The sequence below is a fragment of the Phoenix dactylifera genome, chromosome 7 (genome assembly GCF_051530095.1).
Source record: "Phoenix dactylifera cultivar Ajwa chromosome 7, Ajwa_hap1_PhDact_Kaust_v1.1, whole genome shotgun sequence".
NCBI lineage: Eukaryota > Viridiplantae > Streptophyta > Magnoliopsida > Arecales > Arecaceae > Phoenix > Phoenix dactylifera.
In genome coordinates this window covers 10,800,652-10,821,979 of record NC_143196.1, presented here as the reverse complement: position 1 = coordinate 10,821,979, position 21,328 = coordinate 10,800,652, and the positions used below count along the sequence as shown (strand labels likewise).

At 37.8% G+C, this 21,328-nt stretch overlaps 1 protein-coding gene across 3 annotated transcripts; it reads right to left on the bottom strand.

Annotated features, from left to right (window-relative positions):
* Nucleotides 1-4,619: 4,619 nt before the first annotated feature.
* LOC103723562 (kinetochore protein NDC80 homolog) lies at nucleotides 4,620-21,328 on the bottom strand. Of its 3 annotated transcripts, none has more exons than XM_039127366.3 (4): nucleotides 20,073-21,328; nucleotides 14,010-14,256; nucleotides 5,192-5,338; nucleotides 4,620-5,069 (listed from the first exon to the last, which is right to left on the bottom strand). In XM_039127366.3, the coding sequence occupies exons 1-4, from the start codon at nucleotides 21,185-21,187 to the stop codon at nucleotides 4,806-4,808; spliced, it is 1,773 nt and encodes a 590-aa protein (XP_038983294.3). In that variant the 5' UTR covers nucleotides 21,188-21,328; the 3' UTR covers nucleotides 4,620-4,805. The 3 variants fall into 3 exon arrangements, with proteins under 3 accessions (XP_038983294.3, XP_088557347.2, XP_088557346.1); XM_088701221.2 differs by having other exon boundaries at nucleotides 14,010-14,214; nucleotides 20,073-21,272; XM_088701220.2 differs by lacking the exons at nucleotides 4,620-5,069; nucleotides 5,192-5,338 and adding an exon at nucleotides 9,474-10,317 and having other exon boundaries at nucleotides 20,073-21,272.

Genomic DNA, 21,328 nt, shown 5'->3' with positions numbered 1-21,328 from the left:
GTCCCCCGCTGCCGCTTCCCAAGCGCCGATACACCGAAATAACGGACCCCTCGAGAGCCCTAATGGCTCTCTTTTGTAGGCCTAACGCCCTTGTGCCCAACTGACTTAGGCCCAGTTTGAGAAAGCTGTTAGTAGTAGTATTGTTGAAAGTAGAGCTGTTTGAAGCAGAGCGTTTATAAAAAGCTATTTGCTGTTTGGTAACTACATTTTTAAAGTACTGTGGCACTTTAACATGTGTTTGGTAAACAAACTGAGAAAATACTTTTGTATGACAAAATGACCATAAAATACATTATCAGTATTATATAACAGAGCATAATAAAATATAATATATATTAATATATAAATATATGATATAATTTAATATTAATGTAATGTAATATAATATTATTATAATATAGTACTATAACATTATGTATTATAGAATAATAATTTAATATAATATTAAATTATTTAACATAACATATCAATGTATTATGATATAATGTAATATAATATTATATTTATAGTATAATACAATAATAAATATATAAAATATTATAATTATTAGTGTAAATTAATTTTTCATCCTTCTAATGACCATTTATCTCTCTAACAAATTTTCTGGCTAGGTGATAGAATTGGTTAAATAAATACTAACATTTTTATTTATTTATTTATTTATTTATTTAGATCAGATTATTTGCCACTCACTCATTATTTTTTTTATTTATTTTATTTAGTTATTTATTTATTTATTATTTTATTTCGTTGAAATATAAAGGAGTCACCGGCCATGGGTGGTGGCCGGCATGGTCGCTGCCACCGTGGGCAGCCATGAGCTCCCAAAACAAAAAAAAAAAGAAAAAAAAAGAAGAGGAAGAAGGAACAGATGTGGCGACGTTGAGAGGAAGAAGAAGATAAAGAGGGAGAGGGAGAGGATGGGTGAGAGAGGAAGAGGCGGGATGAGGGTTTTGGAGAAAAAGTGAGATTTAAATGGGGTATTTTGGTCCAAAAAATAGCTTCCCGACAAACCTGAAAACAGCATTTTCGGAAAGCTCCAAATTGGAGCTTCTTCCCAAAAGCTGTTTTTAGCTTCCCCAAAAGCTATTTTCAGCTTCCCGCAAAAGCTGAAATAGCTTTCTGAAAATTTTACCAAACACTATTTTTTTAATCTCAAAGTACTTTTAGAGAGTCAGAAAGTGCTTTTTGGCCCTCCAAAAGCTTCCCCAAACAAGGCCTTAAGTCCATTTGAAAAACTTTTTGAAGAAGCAAAAAATACTTTCTAGCCTTTCAAAAATATTTTTGGATAAAAAAATATTTGGTAAAAATTTTGAGAAGCTGTTTTAGCTTTCTCAGAAAGTTAAAAATAGTTTTTGGGAGAAACTCTATTTTAGAGCTTTCCAAAAAAGCTGTTTTAAGCTTTGTCGGAAACCTATTTTTTTACCAAAATACTCATAATAAAATATAACAATTACATACTTTGTCTCTTTATAAATCTAAAAATTTGCTGGAGCTCTAACAAAGAATCCTAACCGTGGATAAGACTCCCTTCCATGCAAGAAAAGGTATTCTTGTTTCCTATTATTATTTTATATCTTTATTATTATATTATACTATAAATATAATATTATATTACGTTATATCATAATACATTAATATGTTATGTTAAATAATTCAATATTATGTTATATTATAAAAAATTAATTTACGCTAATAATTATAATATTTTATACCTTTATTATTGTATTATACAATAAATATAATATTATATTACATTACAATAATATTATACTATATCATATATTTATATATTAATATATATTATATTTATTATGCTCTGTTATATAATACTATGCAATGTCTTTTATGATAATTTTATCATACAAAAGTACTTTCTCAGACTAAACACATGTTAAAGTGCTACAACACATTATAAATGTAGTTACCAAACAGCAAATAGCTTTTTATAGAAGTTCTAATTCAGAAAGATTTACTTCTAACATCTCTACTTCTAAAAGCTCTACTACCAACAGCTCCTCCAAACAGGGCCTTATTGGCAGAAAAAATTCGAAATTCAAATGCTCTCCTAATTGGCTGCACAAGGGATCTAAACTAGGGAAGACACCCTTGCGGTCACATGCTAAAAATTCTAAAGTTTTGGGCGCCCAAAATTCTTTGCATAGCTTGACAATGCCCGTGTCCCGTTCTCCTTTTGCCACTTGTCCCTGCCTTGCTCCTAATTTGGTAAGTTGGGGAGCTCTTGGTTGGTGAAGACTTGGTCTTTGGTTGGCCACGGTTGGCCCTTGCTGTTGGTTCTCCCACGGATTGCTGACTTGGCTTCCTTGGGTCCTTTGATGGCTCGCCTGGTGTTTCTGCTAGTTTGCTCCTGATTTGGTAAGCTATGACACTCTTGGCTGGCTGGGACTTTGTCTTTGGCTGGCCACGGTTGGCCCTTGTTGTTGGTTCTCCCGCGGATTGTTGACATAGCTTCCTTGGATCTTTTGATCTCTTGGCCTGATGCATCTAGACTGATGATGCTCCCCGCTTGATCTCTATGAAAGAGTCCTTGGACTCCTCCATAGATTCTGCATAATAACGTTCCTTCTTTGCCTCCTTGCTTGTGCTCGGATGCATTCCACTTGTCTTGGCATGCTGTTGACCGAGTCTTTTGTTGTGTTGGCCGTGAGTTGCCTTGTTTGGCATGGGGCTTGCATGTGCTCTATTTGCTGGCTGATGTGTGGCCCCTTTGATTGTGCTTGGTCAGCCGGATGTTAATGTGGCCGGGCTTGGCCTAATGTGGCCTGATGTGTGCTGGTTCAGCCCAAGCGTTTGCCTTTGATTCGATTGGCCTGATTGCACTTGATCGGCTGCAATTGCATGCTGCTGATTGCACTCGCATGCCGAACTCTATGTGACTGAATTCCAGTTCGGTGGTGCACCGACCTTGGTCCACTTGACCGGGCACGTGTTGCTCTCGAATGCCGGCTGTTGGTTTTGTTCATTGATTTTCTGAATCAATGAACAAAACCAAGATGCCTTCTATGGAGCAGCAACTAAGCACCTACTCGAAGAGGATTCAAGGGGAATAGCAGGAAGAGCAGCTGGTGTAGACAAAGGGGCAGTTTAAATGGTGGAATTTGTGAAGGATGGTGCTGGTCTTGCTGGTGGAGACGCAACCGTATAAGAGGAGATGAGGCAGGGGGGGATTCGGGGGCCCGATCAAGTGGTGCTCTTCTGTTCAGGAGAATCTAGAGGAGGGTGCCGATTGAGAGGTTTCGTCGAAGATTAGGAGATCATGGGGTAGGGATGATGGAGAGCGGGTTTTGGAGCATTGTGGGAGGGTGATAGCAAGAGGAAAGGACTCCCGTCTCAAATAATTAATACCAAGGACACTTTTATTCTGCAACTGATCATGTGATAGTCACGTACCGTAAGTTTGTTAATGGAACAGGATAAACAGCAGGATCATTTTGAATCACATTAGAAACTCGAAGAGTTTACTTGAACAAATTTAAAAATGAGGAGTAAAGCATAAGAATCACCCAAACTCAAGAGGATGAAACTATAGTTTTTATAATATTGAAATATGAGCAAGATTTGATCAGAGTATTGCCAAGTCTTTCACGACTCGGTTGAATTGGTGAGTTAACAAAATAAACATACTCATGTTTATAGTCTTTCTATTTGTCCAAGATTTTAACTCGACTCGGTTAGTACAAGCCGTTACTAAGACCGAATCAGTACAAGTCTTTACTAAGTTAATTCGAGTTATCACCTAGTTAGACCACAACATCATTGAATTAGTGAGAACTGAAAATCAAGAAGGTGAAATGAAAGCAAGATCCTATTCCTTCACAAATAACAACTAGAGATGGATGTAAATTATCTCTTAGGGTAGAACAAGTCAATTCGGTCTTTCATAACAAAGTAATAAATGGAACTGCTTAAAAATGACTTATTAGTAGATTAATAGATTATTTCGGAATGGCAGATCCATTATGTATCCTAAATCAAGTAAAGGCTTTGGCATTCCAACAAGCTACTGCTATATCTATTTCACTAGAAATTGATATCTTCTATATGAGATGGTTAGTCCAACACATTGAACAAAGATTTATTGTTTAAAAACACCACCATTATGGAAAAGCACATGCATTAGAAAAATTACATCAATGCATTTCATATGCTACAAACGATTATATATATAAGCCTTAGTATTTCCTTTTTTGTTAATTTAAAGCTTGCATGCTTCTCAAACTAAATGGCTTGGATGTGTTTGATTGTGACAACTTGAAATGTTGGATAACCATTTTGATAAGTTATTCTCTTTTTCTTTATTTTTGCATATCATTGCGGAGTTGAGCCTATATATCTATATAAATTCCATTATTATTAGAAGATTTGAACATATTGAATTCCAATTAATTGTCGATATTTAGATTGGTCAAATATTTTTAAAGATATTATATCAAATACCGGACCCGTCCAAGTCGAGAAAAACAAAAACAGAAAAAGAAGAAGAGGTATAAGGCAAGTTGATCCCAAGTCACGAATTTCCAACGTTGAGTGATAGCATGACTTATAAATTTAACTGATATAAGTGATGGAATCTTGAAATAGACAATCAAGCAACAAACTGAACTTCAAAATATAGCATTATGAGCTGGAAATTCGACTTAAATGAGCTGGAATGCAGTTGCCACCTACTGGCAACAGACCATACATCAAAATGCTAACAAAACATTCACTATTAGTGACAAATTATCAATTAAACAACCAAGATCATTTTGAATTGAGAAGAAAACACACAGCATCAAAATAACCTATGAACGCATTTTAGTCTGGTGTAGCATGCTTTTTTCAGACCACAATGGCTGAAGTTGGTAACCACTTATCACTAATTTGGTCAATAGAGAGGATACAGAATCTGCAACTTCAGATAGATCAGTTTTCATTCCAGATATTGTGGATTCCATGTATTCTTTGTACTCTGAGACAGCATCAATCAATGTCAAGAGCTCGCGAGCACACATCTGGACTTCCTCATCACTTTCTCTGACAGCATCCTCTAGCTTTCGCTCAGAATTCTGCCAGATGATCCAGAATATGTCAATTATTGTAAACTCGTGTCAAAGTCTAATTTACCAGCAACATAATGCTGGGATGTCAGATGAAAAGGAAAATGACAGAAAAAAAAATGACAGAATACCTTCAAAAATTCTTCTGCCTCTTTTTCCACAATGCACAACTGATCCTCCTTTGCCATGAACTCCTCTTTCATTTTTCCAACTTCAGCTGCACATTTAGATGCATAATCTTCCATTTCATTCTTCAGCAGCCTCAAGCGACTTTCAGCCTGAAGAAAAAGGCACTCAGTAAAAGTTATTTACAGGAAAGCAATATCAGACTGATTTGCATGCCACATCAAACTAAATATCTGCCCTACATTGTTGAGCCTTAAGCCTTTCCCAATACGATAACTAAAAAAAATCAAGAGACAATAATTTGTTCTGATTGCCATGCTTTGGACAAATGTAATATTTTAAATGCATAACCAACATAATAATATCCTGTTAAAAAAGGCATGATGCCCTACCCAAGTGGACACTTAAATATTATTCATCACATTCTAGGTAATTAAAAAACGTGGATGTAAATTTCCTATATTTTTCAACCATGGACCAAAGCAGAGCACATGCTGTCATCAAAATATTTTCATTTTACAGTTGCTCAATGTTTAAATCTCAAATTATCTCATTTTTTTGAAGCATTTGAACAATGTAAGACAAAATGGACAATGAGGAACATTGATTTCAATATTTTATTGTGCAGTTTCAAAGGCATAACTATGCTTCTAATGCACCAAAAAATATTATGACCCATACAGGCATGCATGGACCAAACAAGCACATGGACATACAAGCACTGCACACAGACACAAAAGTCAATATAGAAGATTTGGCAATCATAGACTGCAAGCTCCACAAAAGCTCGAGTTATCACCCCAAGAGGAAGCTGTGCTGATTATAAAAGTTATGAAGTTGAAGATGTTGTCGATAATGGGAATCTCAAAAATAGAAATTTCCAAGGATATATTTGATGCAAAACCTTCTACCATACAATCAGCTAATTTTGCTGCTCATAGTTTCTATCAGCAATGAAATGCACTGTCATGGTGCACCGTACCCAGAGAAATAGTGCATCATTAGACCTTTCTTGTTCTTCAAAAGATTTCATCTTTCCAAATATGCCCTCTTCTTGTGAAGGATTGCAAGCCACCAAATCCACTCGATGCATGAAGTTCATGTGTTAATTTTCCACCATCACTAGTATGACACACTGAATCCATAGGATTCTGCATCACATGCAAATGGATAATGTATCCATTCCATGTTAGCTGGAACCTTGACAATCTAATATAACTAAAGCTATGTTTGCATTTGTTGTGAGTTTAGCATTCATGAAAAGAAAATTTTCACTGCTAGATATTCTACCATGTCCAAAATAAAAGAACCATGATTTGATAGTTTCCACAATATCAACCATGCATTTGGTGATTTAGTCCAAGAAAATATTAATAACAATTATGTTAATAAAAAGAACGAAAGCAGAGAAAATCAGAGGCAAAAAAAATTAGATATCAAACTATTTTAGTAAAGAAACATTGATTGGTGATATTGGAGTATCTTTATTTCTAATCCTTATTTTTTATTTAGAATGGCTGTTTGTTTGATCACAATGTCAAATCTATTGAATAGCCAAACACGAGCCCAAAAAGAAGAAGGAAAAATATAAAAAATAAATAAGTAAAGAAGAGATTTAGCAACTTGAGTTGGGCTTAAGCTAAAGCCAAACAACAGGAAAACCCACTTTTTGGGTCTGGATTGCTTGAGGCTTTGAGAGATTAAGAGGGCTCAGACTTAGATATCTTAAACAACCCCCAGTCAATTAGGTTCAGATTAAGCTCAGACCAAGCATGAAACCAACAGACCAACTCAACCCAACCTAGAACTGACCCAATAAATATCTACATTTCATTATATAGATGCCATGTACCTTTTTCTACTACATAATACAAAGAGATCTATTATTGTAAATATATCTCTCCACATAGCCCAAGCAAAGCCATTTTTCCTTAATTTTGAACTATTATTCTTAGGTATGGTCTATATGAAGTTGTTATACTATACATTTATCAGCATTAATCAGCCTGACTAACAGTCAAATCCTACCAACAAATCTAACACCAAACTGGATTTAGCTGCAAATGTTGAATTGGGCTAGTTTGGAGAAATCCCAACCCTGAGATGGGTTGGGTTGGGTTGGGTTAGCATTTTATGTACCTCTTTGTTCTACATAATCCGAAGAGATCTATTATTGTAAATATATCTCTCCACATAGCACAAGCAAAGCCTTTTTTCCTTAATTTTGAACTTCTATTGTTAGGTTTGGGCCATATGAAGTTTTTAAACTATACATTTGTCAGTATTGCACAGCCTGACTAATCCTATCAGTCAAATCCTACCCACAAATCTAACACCAAACTAGATTTAGCTTCAGATGTAGTTGAATTGGGCTGATTTGGAGAAATCTCGACCCTGAGATGGTTGGGTTGGTTTAGCATTAAAAACATAAAAGTTGACTTGGCTTAAGGCCAACATCCAAGTTGACCCAGATAGTTTTGGAATGGAAAGTTGAACACCATAAATGCAACCATGCATCAGCATAAATCATGCACATCCATAATGATACAAGCCAAACTAGAACTATATGGGCTAGCATAATAACAGGGTTTCCTGCAGAACTGTACTATAACCATAAAGTGCTGGTACAACAGATATTGCAGAATACAATATAATACAGAGGAGCACTTGAGTGTCTTAGTGAATGTCTACTCGCACATAGTTGATTTGCTTGAAGCATCCCTCTTTTTTGATGAATACAAACCCAACAAGTTGCAAGAGAAATGCCCAAAGCTTTTAACGCAGTTGCTTATCTTCTCCATTTTATCTATTTAAAGCTTTATAAGAAATTCTGCTTGCAATGGAGAACACACTTAAGACGTATATCATGAGGAAATTGCAGAGAAAAATGATGATCCTACTAAAATAAACTAACATGGATTATACCAAGATAAGAAAGATTAGTCTTCTAAATTTGTGCTAAAGACATTGTAACACCGATTTTTCTTTGAAAAATGGATAATGAAGCTTGGAGTTACAATGCCTTTAATGCTAGGTAACATATCAAAAAAGAGATTTTACTTCAAGGTGTAACATGGGCTGGGTTGGAGCAGGCTCAACCTGATCCAACCCGTGATTCTAAATCGGTTGGGCCAATATATTACGCAGTCAGGTTGGGTTTGAGTTGGTGACATCAAATTAAAGTTCATTTGGGTTTGGGTTGAAGACTCCAAGAACCCAAGCCAACCTGAACTTGACCCATTTTTGACCCGCTCACATCTCAACCTGACCGAACCCAACTATGGCACTTTTTTCTTCAACTTGATCTTGACCAGCAAAAGTTATGGTGTAATTCATGTAGGACATATTCCTTAATCAACAAACCAACCACAATAGTATTAAAAAATTTAAATCATAAGATAATGGAGGTGTGCAAGATTTGAATATCATCTTTGACAACTTAAATTGGGCAAAAAGATTCCAGAGCATCAATTTGGGAGATAGCCCACCTTAACTAACCTAACCTGAGTCAACCCAAATAATGTTCAGGTCAAAATATATGGACTCGGGTTAGATCAACTTAGGACTGCATGGTTTCAATTATGGGTTGGGTATCACTTTAGCACTTAACCCCACCCAACCTACCCTAGCTACACCTCCAGGTTGATGTTGCTAGTATGGACAAAGTAGACTCGATGATACGTTTGTAAGATTAAATCTGAAAGGTAGAATATCAAGATTAAACCTCTGAGCTTTCATCCTTTAGGCACTTATGTGCCTACCCCTAAGGAAAAAAGATCTGAGCTTTCATGGAAAGGCCTGATATATATGGTTGACCCCTTCCCTAACAGCTTAAGCTTTAGGATTATAATGGCTTGTTATCGTGGTATCAAAGATAAAGGTCATGGGTCTAGATACCCTTTAGACCAATTTTTATTTAATTCACCAGTTTATCATCTTGAGGTTTCTCTTATGTTAAATAGTTCTTGATTATCGTCTTGAATCACTCTTGACTTCATGCCTTCACATGCATCGTCTGAACCACACATGAGGGCTCCTTAAGGCCTGATATACATTGTTCGCTTCCTAACACCTTAAGCTATTGAGGTACAGTGGCTACTTAATACATATGACTCTGTTAATGATGCTTCTATACTTCATTAAGGCACAATGATCCCCACTAAAAATTCTAACCATTATCTTCCTGCAATCTTTCAAGCAAGAAGTTTCACAGTTATTGTATAACATCATCTGAAAGCATGATGAACATCATACTGGTACAAGAATCTGCATTACTAAATTAACATATCAAAAATGCAAACCAAATATAACCTGAGCCAGAGATTTAGCAGATACAAAAAATGAATAAAGAAAAAAGGTAAATCTGTTTAAGAAAAAAAACCATAATTGTCATCAGGTCTACAGCATTCTTATAGATTTAAGGAACCAAAGTACACAGTACCGACCGAACCGACATACCGGTGGGGACCGATACCGGCTCGGTACGAGTCGGAATAGGTATCAAATTGGTTCAGAAAAAAAAAAAATAAAATGCGCAGACGCGCGCGCATCCGCGTTATGCCACAGAGTGGCATTAATGCCACTCTATAGCATTAAAAGCCCATGTAGGCTGCCACGCGTGGGATAGCTGCCCCGCGCGGCAAGCTCGCACGCGGTTTCCTGCGCTTGGACACGTGGTATGCACCGCATGGAATGCGCGCGGGCGCGAGTCGGGAACGCATTTCCCCACTTGCGCCCGCGCCCCCATGCACGGGCGCTATTCCCCCAGCCTCTCTATTTTTTTCTTTTCTTTTTTTCCCTTCTCCTCTTCTTCCCGAGCCATTCTCTTTTCTTCCCCTCTCTCCTCTCTTTCTCCATTCTCCCACGAGCAAGGAAGGTCTTCTTCCCTGCGAGGTGCTTGAGAGGAAGAAAGAGGCATGATAGTTTTCTTCCCTGCAAGAAAGATCTTCTTCTTCCCTTCGACAGGTAGTCTTCTCCTCTTTCTCTTCTTCCTCCTCTTCTTCCTCTTTCTTCCTCTTCTTTCCTCTTCTTCCTCTTTCTCTTCCCCATGAGTACCAGTGCGGGTGCGGTTCGCACCGATATGGGCAAAGAACCGTTCATTTCCGACCGATTCAGCAGACCTTGCAAGGAACTAAAAACATTTTTATTATTATACAAAGACATGTATGACAAACCATAGTTTTGCTTCGCCAATTAAATGTAAGTAGGAAAGTTTTTCAAACTTCAGATAAAATCCACATGCTTCTTGGTATCTTCAATCTTTTATAGAATATCCGACCATCACCATTGAGGAATCTCAAAGGATTTTTGAGTTCATTACAAAAATTACAGTTCCACTAGCATTGTCGAAGAATATGGTGCTACATTCCCCTTTAATAAGCCAGAGATTGGGATTTTAACCTTGAGACAGTACTTAAACATAATCCAAACAAATTAAAATTTTTAGTAATTAGAGTTGAATGGAAATGTCCCAGTTTGGCTTTTATCTAAATCCTTTTCCTGTGGATACAGCATAATACCATGTGACCGTGTTATTGTCATCGACCACAGCCTTTACAGATCTGAGCTTCTGAAGCAAACCTACATATTAGATTGCTAGAAATGTCGATTCCCCAAGCTTCTAGCGCTACATCCATTCCTTTGCCTACTAAAGAGAAAAACGGTTTGTTCCAATATGATGCTTATATAACTTCATGAATCATGACAGAATGATAGATGATGCCAGCCCAAACAGAATTGACAAGTATATTATGGAAAATGAAGATCAAATCTCAATCTAAATGTAACCTATCCAGCCCATGATCAATTTCAGGAACCCCTCCAATTGATTGCATTATGATAAATGACGGTCTACGAGTTTCGCATCGTCAAGAAATCAAGAAATTGTATTCCTTTAATAGGCAGTTGGCAATTCATTTCTCTGACATTTATGGTCCATTTTTTGCCTCAAGGAAATAAACCCAGAATTTCTCCTCTCAAAAGCAAGAGATGTAAAGAAGAAGTAGATGAATCAAACTGGTGAAGAGACCCATTACAGATATAAGAAATTATATTTTGGGTTGTTATGCTGATGTTGTGATTAATTTGACCCAGGTCACCAAGAACTCTGTCAGATGCAACTCTGGTATAATGTCAATCCCCTTGTAGGTTTTTCTAAGCAGTCAGCTTTAGAGCCAATGCCCTGTTTGCTACCCACAATCTTAGCTGCATTCATAGTCTAACTTCTCCATTTTCTGTCATCTCAGAATTCCTAGTCAAGATGTTCACTGGTTAGAAATTTCAGTGTCTGTTTGGTTTTGCATCTGACTCCGGCCCTGGTTTTACCTACATTTTTTTCTGGTTTTGAGGACATAACGCAGCTTTATTCCATTTCTCAGGCACAAACAATATATATAAAAAAGAAATTCATCTCCGAGATGCAGCAGAAATTGATGGCCCTGCCCTCTAGTACCTACCTGGTAAAGCTAAATTGTCTAAAAGTATCAAATAAACCTTCTATTCTTTGTACATCTAACATTGGAACACCTCAATTACAAGATAGTTATCTACAAAGCCATCTCCCACTGGACAATTACTTTTAGACATAGACATCTTGGGTTGTTAACACAGATTTCTGGGGTCATCAGGCCCAATGCAGTGTAATCCATAAATTCGTTAGGATTTGATCCTTGCGTAAAATGTGTTGACAGTGGTAATCCATTGACATGTTTCATCAACTTACTTAGCTTCCAAACCTAGATGCTAGTAATCTATTGAAGCTTCTGATCTTCCTTAAGGCTTGATATACATTGGTGACCCCTTCCCTAAAAGCTTAAGCTTTTGGAGTGTACAACATTTCTAGCCCTGATGATCTTGGCATTTCTGTTTCACAACCGACTAGGTTTGTGCAATAAAATCAAATGGTTCCAATGCAAACTTCTGAATTTAAATTTGCTACACTTTTACCCAAAAAAGGATCCAGTTTATTTACCAGGTATCTTTAAATTTTAACACACAGGGTCATCAGCTACAATTACAAGAACGTGAGTCAATATTGCAACTTTACAAATGGTAGTGGAAACTTCAAGAAGATTGGTGACAGCAACAAGTGTATATTTGCAGGTCAGAATAATAGCAATATGGTGCGGACACCGGGCGATGGTTCAACCAGTTTCTTTGTGGTTGGAGTGATTTTATTTTATTTGGGCTTATTAGGATATTTTGTTATTTGATAGCCTTTAGGGCTTATTTTGGTATTTCATTATTTTGAGGGTCTTTTGTAAGACTATTTCTTTTTAGGGGGTCTTTTGCATTTTCTGGATCTTACAAATATGTGAACCATCTACGTATGAAGCATGCTATGAATGACAATTTGATTCCTTTCTTTTGCCTTGGTGTGAAGCCCTGAGCAAAAGCTAGGCGCGAAATTTAGTTCTCTTCCTCTCTTCTTCCTCTTCTCTCCTTTTCTCTTTCTCCTTCTTCTACCCTGCTATCAGGCATCAGAGCCTTCTTTTGGGCCGCTGTGGGCCGTGGGGTTCAAGCTTCACATTAGGGAAAACAACAACAACAACAAAAAAGAAATCCTTTCTGTGCATCAAATTTGGAACTCTTAGCCTGACTATGTTTTGGACCCTGCCAATTAGAAGTTATGCATTGGCAATTCTGGCCCCACCACAAGGTATCGTTCTGTTTCTAGCCTAGCCCCGAGGTATAAGTGTGGTCGTAGTTAAAGACTGTTGAGTTGAATGCGATTTGTTTCGAATCGGATTTATGATTATGTATATGGATATTTGAAAAATACGGAATTCAATGGATTTGTGTTTGAAAAGAAATTGATTATGTCATTATGCTGATTCATCGTAATTTGTATTTATATTTTATGTTATTATATGAATTGTCTAGTTGAGGTATTTATTACTTACTGGGTTGTCTAGCTCATTATACGATTTCTTACTGTTTTTACAGATTCGAAGAATTAGCTCGATCCGGAGTTTTACAATATGGAAGAGCGACTAGAAGAACTGGGGCACAAGTTATCTTAGATTAGGATTTATTTAAATTGATGTTTTATCTTAGACTATTGCTAGACTTGTGAGACATTGTAAGTTGTGTTAGTTAAAGAAATAAAGTTTGCATAATATTAGTTAAAATATTTTTGCTCCTAATTTGATATTGTCATGAGATGCCTTGCATACTTGTGGGAAGAATTTTCTACAGGTATGCGGCAGTTCCCGCGACCTCCAGCTCGTGATCTCGGGTCGGGGGCGTGACACCAAATTTGGATATTGATTGAGTTTACATCAAAATAGGTATTGGTATCTTATCGATACGGTTCGGTATGGTACACCCCTATACCAAAATAGCCTTCTAACTATTTTTCTTAATTTTTATCTTGGTACACCTCGATATAGGTCGGTACACCTCGGTACGGACAGGTACGCACCTCGGTACACCTCGATATAGGTTAGTACATCTTGGTACGGGGCTTGTACTAACTTGAAGTTAAGTTTCATACCGATTTTCTTTTGGTACGGCACGGTACACTCCGTATCGGATGGTACGGCAAAACCATGAAGAAAATAGTTTTTTTATTGGAAAGAATCCCATATCAAGATGACTAGGATCATCTATGTCTACTATTATGTAGGATCATAAAAGCTATTTCTTTTGGCAAATAGTGGGCTTATGCAAGTTATCCATTAACTAAGTTTTAATACTGCTAAAAATGAAAGGAAATATAATCATGTTCCTAATTTTTATGTTTCTAATTTAGAGAATGAAGAAATATATACCTAAAAAAGAATTTAGAGTACAAAAATTATTATATAGAGGTTACAAACTCACATCATCAATTTTGAATTGAAGAGCTGCAAGCCGATCCCTCTTCTCCTCTAGCATCTTAGCATTTTCCCGTGATTGTTTTTGCAGATTTATTGATTCCTCCAATTTTGAGACGGATGCTTTCTTTGTATCCTCAGCAAGAGCACTAAGTGCAGGTTTTAGGATAGTTTTGTAATTGGTGCCCAATACTTCAGCTGGAGAAGAACCTCTAGCATTCAGGGCAAATTGAAAATCATTTCCAAGTTTTAACCTTCAAAACGGTAGAAAATAAAATGTCAAAAGGCATCAAGGTGTGACCACAAACAAGCTCATAAAAAACAGAAATTAAGAAGAAAATAATAAAGAATGTAGATATTAGAATAAAAGTGATGCAGGAGCAATAGGCAAGTTCATATGTATGAGAAAGTGGTGGGATATCCTAGGTTTCAAATATCATATTGTAACCCTCCAAGAAGAAATGCACTAGGATTCTTTGTAATTAATTCTTGGTTACAGAAAGTGATACAAAAGCCAATTGTAGAGTTCAAAAATTTCAAATGAATCCCTAAGTTCTTAAATTGACAAGAGTTTTAGGGTTTTAAAATAATAATTAATTAAGAAAAGGTTCAAAACACTAATCTATCTCAAACTCCATATGTCAAACAATATAGGATTTAGAGATTTAAAACATTTTCAAACTAGATTTGTTTCAAGGATTTAAAAGAACATGTATACTCGAAATAGAAGTACAATCTAACTCAAAAATGAGAGGTGGTAAAGAAATTTTCTCAAAGAAGGAACACATCTAAACTCTAAAGGAACGCCAAGACTTGAAAAAGCAATTTAAAGACATGGAAAACTTACTCAAAGTTCGGTGCCAAAATAAAACCATAGAATCCTTGTCTGAGCTTTCCTATCTTAGGAAAGGCACATCCTCTTCTTCCTCTTTTCTTCCTAACATACCCCTATTGACCTCTGCCTATAGGAATGAAAGGCCAGTTCACGTGATTCATTAGGTCAGTTAAATAGTCAATCCAAGTAGGTCTAGCAAGTTAATTGGGTGAGCAGGTTAGATAAGTCAACAACTCAGCAACCTCAAGAAACAGGGTTTATTCACATGAGCTTTTTTAAGAAAATATTTTTTTCTAAAAATGTACTGAATGACTAAATGGATGTTGTTAACGATATAGCCTTCCCTATAGCCTAGTTGGTCATGTTAATACAAAGCAAGCTTTGTTTCCCCATGGGCTCTTCATGAAGTCCCATCTGACCTGTTTTCTCCCTTGTGCTTGGCCATAGCCTCCTGCATCAACATGCCAATAACCACTCCTCTGCCTTCCACCTGATGCCTAGGATGTAGGGACCAACATCGCTGCCTCCCTATTGGCCTTAAGTCACCACAAATTCTTAAACAAAAATAAGTATGTACTCCAGAATGAAATGAAAGGGAGAAATATAGAGAACAAAAGAACAAAAGAAAGAGGGTCACACATATTATCCTGCCCATTGTTCTTAAGCAACAAAGAGGTCATACTCTATGAAACTCCTTTTTCTCCATCTTGTTCCATCCCAACGTTGCTTGTTTTGTACTTCTACCAATGAAAAATAGATTGAAATCACCAGTATCATATTCTTGTATAACCTTGCATCTAAATATCCACAAGACTACAGATGCACCAATATTGGTATGTCACTGCATTTCCTTTGGAAATTGTATCATCTTTGCTGCAGAACTAACTTATAAAAAATCAGCTTGGACCAACGAAATGTACATCCATGGGCTTGGAGAAGTTTGAGCTTTAAATGATAATTTAAGAGGAATATTTCAGCCAAAAAAGGGCCGAAAGTTCCAACAAGCTTAACCTTAGATGCAAGGTTATTCCACTTTTATAAAGATGTGTCACAAGTATTTTTCAGTATGTGGTGAAACAAGAATTATGTTTGTACCAAGAACAAGTAGTAGTTATATCACCATAAAAAAGTGATTTCCATTTCACAGTGGTATAATTTAATCTATAGCAGCTGTACTTGTTTCCAAAACTATCCAAAGAAGCCATCAACCAAAACCTTCTTTCCTGCTCTTGAAGCCCCTTCTTCCTATCCCATTCTTTACTTTAATCACTTCCACCTCTCCTACATCAGCATATCTGATTTCCTTTCCTTTGATTAAAATCTGTTGTTTCATACAGAAAAAAATCTCCATCTTTTCCCTCTTTAAAACACCAATTCATGCCCAATGATCAAAGGACTTTCTTTCTTCTTATTTTTTGCCTGAACATTGAAACAAATTACAGAATCACCACAGACACTCTTACATTTCCTGGGCTTCTATTTCTTCTCCAAAGTCATCAATCCTACCAAGAGAAAAGCCGTGCAAGACTTCATAGACACCCAGGAGAAGATAACCCTTACTTTTAGTTGATATGGCAAAACAGGGTAATGGAGAAGACATTATGTTAAATAAATTTAAAAGAGTGTAAAGTTAAAAATAATCAAAAATCCAAATTGCTTAACAATGAAAGATTGATCCTCCAACTTTAGTACCAATTCCAATTTTTGGGTTGGCACAAAATAGTAACTTCAAAATGTTAAGGTAATCAGCACACCTTAAAGCCTCATAAATTCTAGAATATCCAAACACTGCTAAATATGAAGGTTCATAAAAGGACTGATTTACATGTTAGTTTCCAAGAAATATCATCTATTTTATTGCTCTTAAGCACACTGCACATCAATAGATTTATATTTCTCTAAGCATATAGTGGATTATCACATCATACAGATACTTCATAGGTGCCTTATTCCTTCTTTTCTTTTTCTCTCTCTCTATCTTTTTTTTTTCTTTTTAAGAGCCATGGTTCCTCTCTCCTGAATTCAAACTTACTCACGAACCAAACTTTTTTTTAAGGTAATTAAACGCTTTCCTCTATACTTCTATTTGAGCAGCTAACTTGATCTTCACCTCATCAGTCAACACCATATCATCTAAAAATAACACAAATAGCAATGTCTTTCTACATATCAACACTATGTCCATCTCCAACTAGTGCAATTACTGGGTTACATTTGACCAAGGTTTGAAGATTCAATTACATTTCAGTTTCAAGCTGCCATGTTTCAGTGTCGACAAGTTTGACTATAACATAGTTTCAGATCAAATTTCGAAGTTTCAGTTAAAAAAATACAAAAAAAATGAAAAATTAGGAAAATAAGAGAAACAAAAGATGCCAAGGAAACATATATGTAGTTTTTAATTATATTGTATTGTCAGCAATCATCAAAGTTACAATTCCTATGTTTTTGGATCACATGCCTGAAAGTATGAAAATCATAACTCTTCGAAAATCAATGAAATGTTATAAAAGTACGTTTGATAAAACCTTTATATCCTACCAATGAATGTGAAATTTGATACAATAATTACCATCATATTAATCATCTAATACCGATATAAACATAGAATCTACTGAGGATAAAAAAAGTCTAGGATTACCGAGGATTTAAACTTAGGGGTGGCAACTTACTCTACCCATCGGCTACTCGACCCGACCTGACCCTAATGGGGTGGGTTTTACCTAACCTGCAGCAGATCCAGGGCAGGTGAGGGTAATAGTAAAACTTGCCCCGATCCCCATCCAAATATATGTAACTCTTCAAAAATCTCCTCCCCATCCTCTACCAAAGTCGCTTCACTCGTGAGAAAGATTGAACATGTGAAAGCATAGATGCCATGATTTTAATTGATTGCTTTTTTTAGTTTAAAGGACAATTGACTTCTTAAAAAATATATTTTTGTTTGTTATGTTTCTATTATTGTTAAAAATTTGATTCGTTATACTCTATATCTTCAACTCTTATTTTACTTAATGTTATGTGAAGTACTAAGGTTTATTTTTGTATTCTATTTTATTTGTTTGATTTTTATAAGAAAAAAAATTATTTGACAGAAAGCATAAAGTTGGGATGGAAGAAATGGAACAAAAGACGAAGAAATGGCGGTAACATCATTCATTTTTTCTTATGTGTCCGGGCACAAGGGAAAGGGAGGCGAGCAGCTGTGAAATACAGCATGATCTAGCCAATACAGCATAGGCACTGCATATCATCACAACAATTTGTGACAAAAAAAAGGTAGATGGGACTACGCTTTACCCAACCCGATCCATCCAACCTACCCCATCTAACTCTAACCGCCCCGTCCATCCCCGAGATGAGTACAAGCGGGTATGGGTAACGGCCTACCGAATCAATACCTGACTCATTGTTGTCCCAATTTAAACTAGGAACTAGCAAACCCAAGCTTAAATATTGTGCGTAGACTTTTATCCTACATCTATTTGAAGATTATCTTAGAGACCCAAAAGATTCTCTTACGTGCTAAGGACAACTATGCATCTAAATTTGTATACCTTTGATCTGGTTATTTTTCTCATAATTAACCTTAATCTCTAACTCTAACGGCGTTAATAAATTGTGACTTTTTTTAATAATGATATCATTATCTTTTATTTTAGGATAAAGCAACCTATTTACATGCTCCAGAGATACCAAATATTCACCCTCGTCGTTATTTTGAAACTTCAATACATATAAATTAATCTAACGTTGAATGTCTGGACACCACATTGTGATAAAGAATTTGATTTGTTGGGAACATCACCTTATTTGGTCGAGTGCAATTGCATAGAGTATAAAGAATGGGCTTGCAACTTGGAGAAAAGACAAGCAATAGTCTCAAACGCAAAGGCATTGGTCTTAACATTGCCCTGAAAGTCTTCAAAGATGCATAAGCCAAGACACACAAGTGCAAGCTTGAAGACATAAAAGAGAAAAACAAACATTCTAAGAATAAGGTTGTAGAAGAAGAAACCACCCAAAAAAGATCAAATAAGGCTGAATGGTCATACTTTATCAACCATTTAAAGAAATAAGAAAACAACTACTTCAAGAAGGTCTTTTTATTCAGTAGAAAGGGGACATATTATAATCAGGCCATGAAGGCAAATTGATGCTAGTGCAACAGATTGATAGAGAAATTAAATATAGAGATTCGATGTCTAGGATTTTGTAAGCATCTTTGAATGATACCAATGAAATACTTCGTGGCCAGTGTTGCAATAACATCAGATGATTGCTGTCAAATTATGAATTCGCAATATAGAGTTTCCTACAGTTTATTAGCCATAACAGAATTCTTTCTTTTTGGTTGGTGTTGGGGGGTGAGGGTGTTAGACTATTTACACAATTACACCAAGTGCAGAAGAGTGCAACATAAGAAAAGGCCAGATGAGGAATGAACTGGGAGAAAGCCTTTACCACTTCCTCATATACCCAAACAAGTTAATAAAGTTGGAGAGCATGAGCACAAATTGCAAATTATAATTGGGTGTAGTCAAGATGGAGTAGGAGCGCTCATAACAAAGGTAAAAAAGCTTTAGCACAGCAACATATCCTTCTCAATTTGTTATTCCTTACATCCCCATAGGAGGTATAGCCTTTAACTTCCCTCATAGAGTAAACCGGTAAAGGATGCAAAACTTTTCCTCTTACTTTTCATCAACTGAGATCACAAATACGTAAAAGCTAAAACTTTCCCTCTATCACAACCACTTCACTAACTTAGAAACAATTAGCTACTTTTAAAATGCAATCAACAAACCACTACCCCTTTTTTGGACCATATCGACTTCTCTGTTGATGAAGCAACAGAGGAGGTTCAGAACAGACACTTATCTACTGACCATGATTGAATTTGATCAGAATATGCATGCATGCATATATGCTTACATATATACGTACATACATATATACAAACATGCATCTATGTATGTATGTATGTATTGTGTTCCTGGATGTAAAGTCATTACCAGCGAGAAAAACCAAAAAAGCCATTAGGTAAGCCACCCAATATGCAGAATCATGAATATAGATTTCTTTTATGCAGCCAATATAATGAAATCCAAAACATTTTATTTTAATCTACCTGCAGGATAGGATGTTATATGTATCAAAAGAAACAAGAGGAGAAACGGATTAAGCATAATGATTCTGATTGTTTGTGTAATGAGATCATAAAAAGGAGATTACTTTCTGATTGCCTGATTGCACTGTTCTGACAGCACCTCAAGCTCATTGAGCTTTCGCCCAACTGCCGCCTCGAGCTCCCATGCCTTCTCCTCCAGCACATTCCTCCCACTCTCTGCCTCCGCTATGTCTCTCTCAACAGCCTGCAGCTCCCTCTTCATTCTCTCCGCATCCCTCACGTTCACAGTCTGTGCATTTATCCTCTTCTGCAGCTCCTCGTTCTCCTCGCAGGTCCTCCGGATCTCCTTCTCCTTGGCTTCCAGTTCCTTCTCCCAGTCCCCCAGCGCTGACTCCATCGCAGCCACCTTCCCGCCCCAGGTGTCGACGACTGCCTGGAACTTCTTGACGTCCTCCACCAGCACAGCACGCTCGCGCTCGAGGGCCTCGCGACGGGAGGGGCCCGAGGTGAGGGCGCGCAGCTTGGCCTCCAGGCCGTTTGCCTGCTTCTCGAGGGCTTCAACGGCAGCAGTGGCATTGGCGGCCTGGTGCTGGGCCTTGCGGAGATACTCATCGTCGAGGTCGGCGACGGCGTCGTCGTCGCCGCCGATGAAGAGGGAGTAGCTGCGGGCGACGTAGAGGAGGAAATCGTTGGTGGCGGTCGTGTCTGTGGAAGGGGCGCGGTGATCGGAGACGCGGGCGAGCTGGACGAGCCAGTAGAGGACGGAGAGGAGCGGGGGCCAGGCGTGGGGGGTGCCCGGTGCCTTGAGGGCGGAGCGGTTAAGCTTGACGGGGCAGTGGAGGTGGCGGAGGAGGGCGGGGAGGTCGTCGTCGAGGTCGGCGAGGGGCCAATCGAGGCGGGCGAGGACGAAGCGGAAAGCGTCGGTGATCTCGCGGCCGGAGGGGAGTGGGGGGCGGAGGGAGGTCGGGGCGGAGAGGGAGGAGAGGTAGGCGTTCACGGATCGGAGGGCGGCGGACTGGGAGGAGCGGTCGGTGAGGAGGGCGGAAGCGGCGGAGGAGGGTCGGCCGCCGGCGGAGGACGGCCGGCTGCTGCAGAGGCTGGCATCGGAGTCCCGGCCGCCACCGATGTCGAAGGGGCGGCCCACGTCAAACGGCGCCGCCCTCTCGGGGAAGCCAGTGATGGAAGCCTTAGGTAACCGCCGGCGCCCTCCTCGCTGCATCCCTTCCCTTTTCTTCTCTCGCTGGTATTCACTCTTTTCCGCTTTTCGTCCCAAAATCTAAGGTGGGTTTTGAAATTGGTGTGCGCTACTTCCAGTTTTGATGCCGCATAGAACTGTCCCCGTCCCCACCCCCCCCCCCCC

What these genes read in the sequence shown, in the direction of transcription:
- LOC103723562 (XM_039127366.3), bottom strand. Translation starts at nt 21,187, where the DNA reads ATGCAGCGAGGAGGGCGCCGGCGGTTACCTAAGGCTTCCATCACTGGC. An exon ending in TTCAATTCAAAATTGATGAT is followed by an intron (nt 5,339 to 14,009) that starts GTGAGTTTGTAA and finishes CTTTTTCTTCAG; the next exon opens with GCTGAAAGTCGCTTGAGGCT. An exon ending in AGGCAGAAGAATTTTTGAAG is followed by an intron (nt 5,070 to 5,191) that starts GTATTCTGTCAT and finishes ATCATCTGGCAG; the next exon opens with AATTCTGAGCGAAAGCTAGA.